At 43.2% G+C, this 6,409-nt stretch overlaps 1 protein-coding gene across 4 annotated transcripts in view; it reads right to left on the reverse strand.

Annotated features, from left to right (window-relative positions):
• The window catches only part of Atg5 (autophagy related 5), a 103,480-nt gene that overhangs the window by 36,379 nt on the left and 60,692 nt on the right, over nt 1-6,409 (reverse strand). For all 4 annotated transcript variants that reach the window (XM_031348590.1, XM_031348591.1, XM_031348592.1 and 1 more), the window contains one exon: nt 5,118-5,212. In XM_031348590.1, coding sequence (XP_031204450.1) covers nt 5,118-5,212 — 95 coding nt within the window. The remainder of the gene's footprint in view (nt 1-5,117; nt 5,213-6,409) is intronic.

The raw sequence follows: 6,409 nt of genomic DNA on the forward strand, positions 1-6,409 counted from the left end.
GCACGCACGCACGCACGCACACACACACACACACACACACACACACACACAAAAGGGAGATGTTCCATTCTAGGCATTTAAGGAATCTTTTGAAATTGTCAGGTGACTATACAAATTATAACCCAAGCAAGAAAATAAGGAAATGGGTGACAATGGAAAAAAATCACACACACTGGACTTAAGCAAGCTAATAGGGACTTTTATAGAACTATTTTTTAATACAACGAAATTTAAAAACATGTGAAAATAATTAAAGGAAGTAGAAAAATGTATTTTATGAAATAATAGAGATTATGAAGATAAAGAAATAGAGCTGAGCATGGTGGCAACCTGAATTATGCAGGACAAGGCTAGCCTTGGCTACATAAGATCTCCTCAGTCTACCAAGCAAAAGAAAACATGAGCCGAGTCACAGCTAACTGAAAATTGAAAACTAAAATTAAATAAAAATAATTTGTAGGGCTGGAGAGCTGGTCTGCTCTTGCAGAGGCCCAGGGTTCCCTGGCCAGTACCTGTGTGGTGGTTTGAAACTGCCCATGCTCCAGCTCCCAATGGCCCAAAGCCCTCTTCTATCCTCACAGCACCAGGCATGAGCGTGGCGCATACACATGCAAGCAAACACACATAGGAAAATAAGTCTTAACAAATATAAGCAAAGAAAAGATAAATGAGTGATAGAAGTCATCTAGAAATAGATCCTGGTAAGATAATTCTAGTCATACTACTCTAACCTAGAAGAGAGGTGTGTGGGAAAGAGCAGCTCACCAGCTGCCCTTGGTGACTACAGCTCTCCAGCACAGCCAGAATGAATAACAAATTAGTATACGTATTCTTTGGAAATAAGTTAAAGCTAGATTTTCAAACAACCTGCTCAGTTTACTAACCAGTAAGGACTGTTCTCGGTCTCCAGCTCCCCCTTGGCTAGAGGTAACGGCAAGGGAACTGAAATACAAGGCAGGAAGGCAGCTTCAGTAGCATGCAGAAGACTGGGGGTGGGGGTCAGAAGGGAAGGAAGCGCTGTCTCTTTCTTTCTGAAGAGAGGGACTGTCTGTCTGTGTGGCATGTTCCCGAGCCGTGCACAGGGAGCCATCACTTGCCACACATTTTTGTTAGGAACTTCAGAAAATTCATCGATGCCTGAAATCTGGCCGCTCCTCAGCTAAGCAAGTGTTAGCCCCAGCCAACCAAATCTCTGATTCAAACCCTTAACTATTACATCCTCAAGGTCTCACTGCAGCACAATAGAGGATCTGCTTACGTAAGACTGGCAAGCAAAGCTCTCAACCAAATGAAGCCACCCACGAGGCTTGAGTGATGCACGAAATGGGTTTATACTGAAACACTGGGCAGGGCTCAGAGTTCTAGTGACTATGAAGCACAGGCGACCTAACTCTAGCTCTATTTTACAGCTGATAAAGACAGGCAGAGAGCATCTGGGCATCCTTAGGAACTAGGCACCATTTCCCAATCTTCCTTTATTGTTTAAAACTTAAAATAACACTGTTAAATTCTTCCTAAGAAGAGTGTCAAGCAAGCCACAGCACAAAGTGACTAAATGACTGGCATCTGTCCAGGCCACTGGGTTCCCCTTTAGGACTCCTCATTCTTATCTGACAGGAAAATCCTCAATACAGGAACCTTTTCCCTTGCGGCCTTATTCCTTGCCTAATTCTAACTCTTGATGTCCATTCCCTATTTCAGTGTCTCCTTCAGCTACAAGTACTTCTCAAGTCCCTTTGCCTATGCTAAGCTCCCCACCCCTGCTGCCCACCTGCCCTGCTCAATAATGGATGCCTCAATTCCTTAAGGAGGCCTTGTGTGCCCTCTCAGAAGGCAGACCCAATGTCACTTACTGGCATCTGTCTGACTCACTGCATTTCTCCTCTTCACTGAAATCACACTTATCCGTACACTTAGCTCATTAGTGTCCTTTATCCTTTTTACTAAAAATTTTGTAAGCAGTGTAGTGTAGCAGCAGCCGATACAATATGCTACCATCCACCTGACTCTTGAGTGCACAGCTCAGGGTGGATCCTGCCACTTAAGACAAACGAGAGGCGGAGTTTTCTTAGTGAACTCATTGCATAGAAACAGTTAGATACCCCATGCTTCCTGAAAAGACATGGCATCCTCACAACATGCTAACTGCAGGGCACAAATGTCTAGAGGCTTAAGCATGAGCACCAAGGCCTGATGTCTAGAGACTTAAGCATAAGCACCAAGGCCTGATGTCTAGAGACTTAAGCATAAGCACCAAGGCCTGATGTCTAGAGACTTAAGCATGAGCACCAATGCCCAGACCTTTCGTGGCTGTTTCGTGGTAACTTCATTACTACCATCTACTACTTACTTATGTATGTAATTCTAAATAACATTCGGCTACATGTTGGACGCACCTCTTGCCATCAGCCTCATTTCTAGAACACTGGTTCATACTGAAGCACCTGGAGTTCAGGAGCATAGACCTGAAACTCACACACTGACTATTATGTAAATGACAGAGAAATGGTGTGTAACACTGCTAGAGAATTTGGAGGAATCTGACTTGTACCACTAAAATTCTGTCACTTGATGGGACTCACTCTGAGCCCATGATGGATACTACTACATATGGAAAACAGCACCTGCCATCTCTGCAGAAGTCCAGTGTACAAGGAATATCACCAGTCAGGGAATTTTAGATTCCTATTGGCTCATCTGGCCAAGCTACATTCAAGTTGTTTCATTCATTGTAATAATTATGTTACATAATATGATAAGCTTAACTTATAAACAAAGAATAAGTTGTTGACATATCAGACCTGGATCTGGCTGCTAATTCTACATTTCCTTTGCACTTTCCTGGGGAGGTGACATGAGTCTCTTCAGTGTGAATTAATATTTTACCAAAATTATTCTTTGTTTATTAAATATGGGCTTCTAGGCTTTCTTTAAATATTCTTACTAAGTCGTGTGTGTGTGTGTGTGTGTGTGTGTGTGTGTGTGTGTGTGTGTATGATGCTCAGATAAGTGTTAATCAAAATGCTGCATAAATAACAGGTCACCTAAAGAACTATTACAAATCATTAGAAAGTGGAAACCAAAACCTGATGCTACTACTAGAATATAATTAGGAAAAAGAAGTGGAGGCCCCATTTTCCTTTAGCCAGGGCATAAAAGGAAAACTTAAAAATGTAAGAAAGAAATGAAGAATGCAAAGATACAATAAATTAACCAAAACTATAAATCTAAAATTTTGGTATTTACTTACATACCACACTTTTTATTCAGATTTATTCAGATTCAACTCAGAACCAAAGTGGAAGGCAGGAAAGCTCATAAAGCAACTAAGAAACGATGAAGTCCCTGTTCCTTCCCTGCCCACACAGGAAAGGGCCTGCAGGAAGCTTGGCTCTCGTAGAACCCCCATCTGGCAGCCAGGGCTAGTGAAGACAGTTTTGAGAACCCTCTAAGTTCCCACTTTCTATCTGATGACAGAACTGTACCAAACCATCCTCTCCAGTCGGGGTGGTAATGTACACCTGAAATGCTACTAGACGAAAGCCTGTGAGTTCAAGGTCAGGCTAGTTTACAAAGCAAACGCAGTCTCCAAAACAAAATGACAACTTTTCTCTATTCCCCCCACACATACACTCTCCACACACCTTCTCCACACCTGATTCTTCTATGTGGTGATACCAAAGCATGACATAATAACCTGACCTCAAAACTGTTCCTGAAACAAAATAAAAAAGGAAGGAAGGTCTCTTCTCAGACAGCTGCACTATTGGGACAACTATAATTCTTAAGTTAAATTATATGTCACAATCTCGACACTCTGTGAGGCTGTGGAATACCTGACAATAAGTTACTAGAGAGCTCATGGCATATGAATAGAGTTACATGCAGGGCATTTTTCTAGACATTGGACTGAGCCTGGACAGAATATTACCACCTTTGCAAATGTATAAACCTTTGAAATAACACCTGCAACACTTATTCGGAGTACTCATGTTTTCAATTTCTGCTATTCAATGACTTGTCATTAGAGTAGGTATCCTGCCTCTTGAAGTTCTATCAATACAACTTTTACAGTGTCAGCAACTGAATCCAAGACCTCGTGTTTGCTAGTCCTAAGTACAATAGTACTGAGCTACACTTCCAGGCCCTCAAGGTTTACTAACATTGGCCACACACCAAGCAGAATCCTCTCTTTCCTTAGTGTCACCTTGCTGTAAGCCTGACTACCACACACTGTCTACAGCCCTGATGACTCCCCATCTAGGCTCATTCTCCTCAGGTGCAGGAGCAAACACTGAATTAGGAAATACAACACTCTTGGGGGAGGCAGGTGATCTCTATGAGATGTCATCCTAGTTTATCACCAGCTAACACAAACCAGGCCTGATGTATGTATGCTTCTGTCAGAAATGGCAGGGTGCCCAGGACCCATCTTGAGCAGCAAAAAAATAAAAATAATAATAAAAAAAAATTAGTAAAAACAACAAGAATAACAGCAGTACTAAATCAAGTATGAAAAGGATGCTGCTTGCGTGCTGTCAGTGTTGCTTTGTTGTGCTGTGTAGGGGAATACACACCAGGTAAACTACACATTTCTACACTATTCACACTCACACGATCCAGCACCGAGTAGGCTATGGTAGGAGAGTCTAAGGCCAGCTGAGATGCTGTGAGAGACCCTGTCTCAAAACCTAAAAAAAAAAGGCATTGGGGCTTGGGACGAAGTTCAGCTGACAGAATATTTGCCAAACATGCACAAAGTTCTGGGTTCCCAGTGTAGACCCAAACACTGCAGGTACAGTCGCAGTACTTGAGAGGCAGAGGTGCACGTTTAAGGCCAGCCTTCACTAGCTAAGGTTCCAGGCCAGCCTGTGCTTCCTGAGACCCTCTCAGCAAGAGTCTTCAAGTACACTGTACTTGTCAGCAAGTACACTGGATAGAACCAGTAGCAACTATGAGTCAGACACTGCAACACAACCTCCAATTCCACTACCAGCAAAAGATGGAACTGAAAAACCTGGATGCAAACCGGATGCCAGCAGATTCCCGTACAGACACAGTGCTTCAAGAGGATGTCCAAAGCTTTTAAAAACATTTATCACGACGCTACTTCCTACCTGATATATTCTAAAGGGGATATAACGAAATCCATGTTCTTCTGGAGGATATTCCATGAGTTTCCGGTTGATGGCCCAAAACTGGTCAAATCTGTCTGAAATGATATAAATTCTATTATTAAGAATGAACATCACAACAGATTAGCTCATACAGGACACTAAAGTCTTGACCATTCAGAGATTTCTGAGAAGCATTAGGACATTGTTTACAGTTTTTTCTCTTAATGTTAGCAAAAGGAAGATACGAAATTAATCTTTAACATCTTTGTTTTCCCTCCCAAGAAAAACCCTCAACAGGTATGTAACTACTTTTGTTATCAAGGCAAAGGCCACCAGTAGAGACAGATTGTCTCTGGTCTAACCTCTGCTACTAATCTATATAAGAACAAACTTGCACAATTTAACTATTAGTCAGCACTTACACAAACAACAGTGTAGAAGAACTGAAAGAAATGTGGAACCTGGTGCTGGGGCAAAATCTGGATAGAACTTGCTCTGAAAGTACAAGAGTCTGAGTTCAGCCTCCTGGAACCTATGCAAAAATGTCAGGCGTGATACTGGGACCAGCAGGACCAGGCACACAAAGTAGTTCCTTCCAGTCTCTCTGGGCTGGGGTCCTGAGCGGATCTTGGACACAAGCTCTGCAGCCAGTCCCACAACACTCAGAGGAAGCTCCACGCCCAGGCGCTCAGACACTCAAAATCAGAGGTGAGGAGGACCCAACATCTCTCCCAACATTGGGAATAACTGGGGCCTGCAGGACCAGGCACGCAGGAACTCTACCAGCAGAGTGGCTCTGGTTCCTTCCCATCTCTCTAGGCTGGTGTCCTGAGCAGACCTTGGGCCCAGGCTCCACAGCCAGTCCCACAACACCCAGAGGAAGCTGCTGCACTCCCAGGTGCTCTAACAAGCCCAGGGTCACAGGATCCCAGAATCACAGGATCACAGAGACAGCCTGACTCTGAGGAGTTCTGATACAACCAGGATCACAGGAAGAGACAGCCTGACTCTGAGGAGTTCTGATACAACCAGGATTACAGGAAGGACTGGCTCCAGGCAGATTTAGCCAGGGCAGGTAGCACTAGAGATAACCAGACGGCAAGAGGCAGGCGTAAGAAAATAAACAACACAAATCAAGGTTACTTGGCATCATCAGAACCCAATTCTCTCACCATAGCAAGTCCTGGACACACCATCACACTGGAAATGCAAGAGTCAGATATAAAATCATTCATCATGATGATGATATAGGACCTTAAGAAAGACATAAATAGCACCCTCAAAGAAATACA

This window comes from Mastomys coucha, unplaced genomic scaffold (genome assembly GCF_008632895.1).
Source record: "Mastomys coucha isolate ucsf_1 unplaced genomic scaffold, UCSF_Mcou_1 pScaffold3, whole genome shotgun sequence".
NCBI classification, from domain to species: Eukaryota; Metazoa; Chordata; class Mammalia; order Rodentia; family Muridae; genus Mastomys; species Mastomys coucha.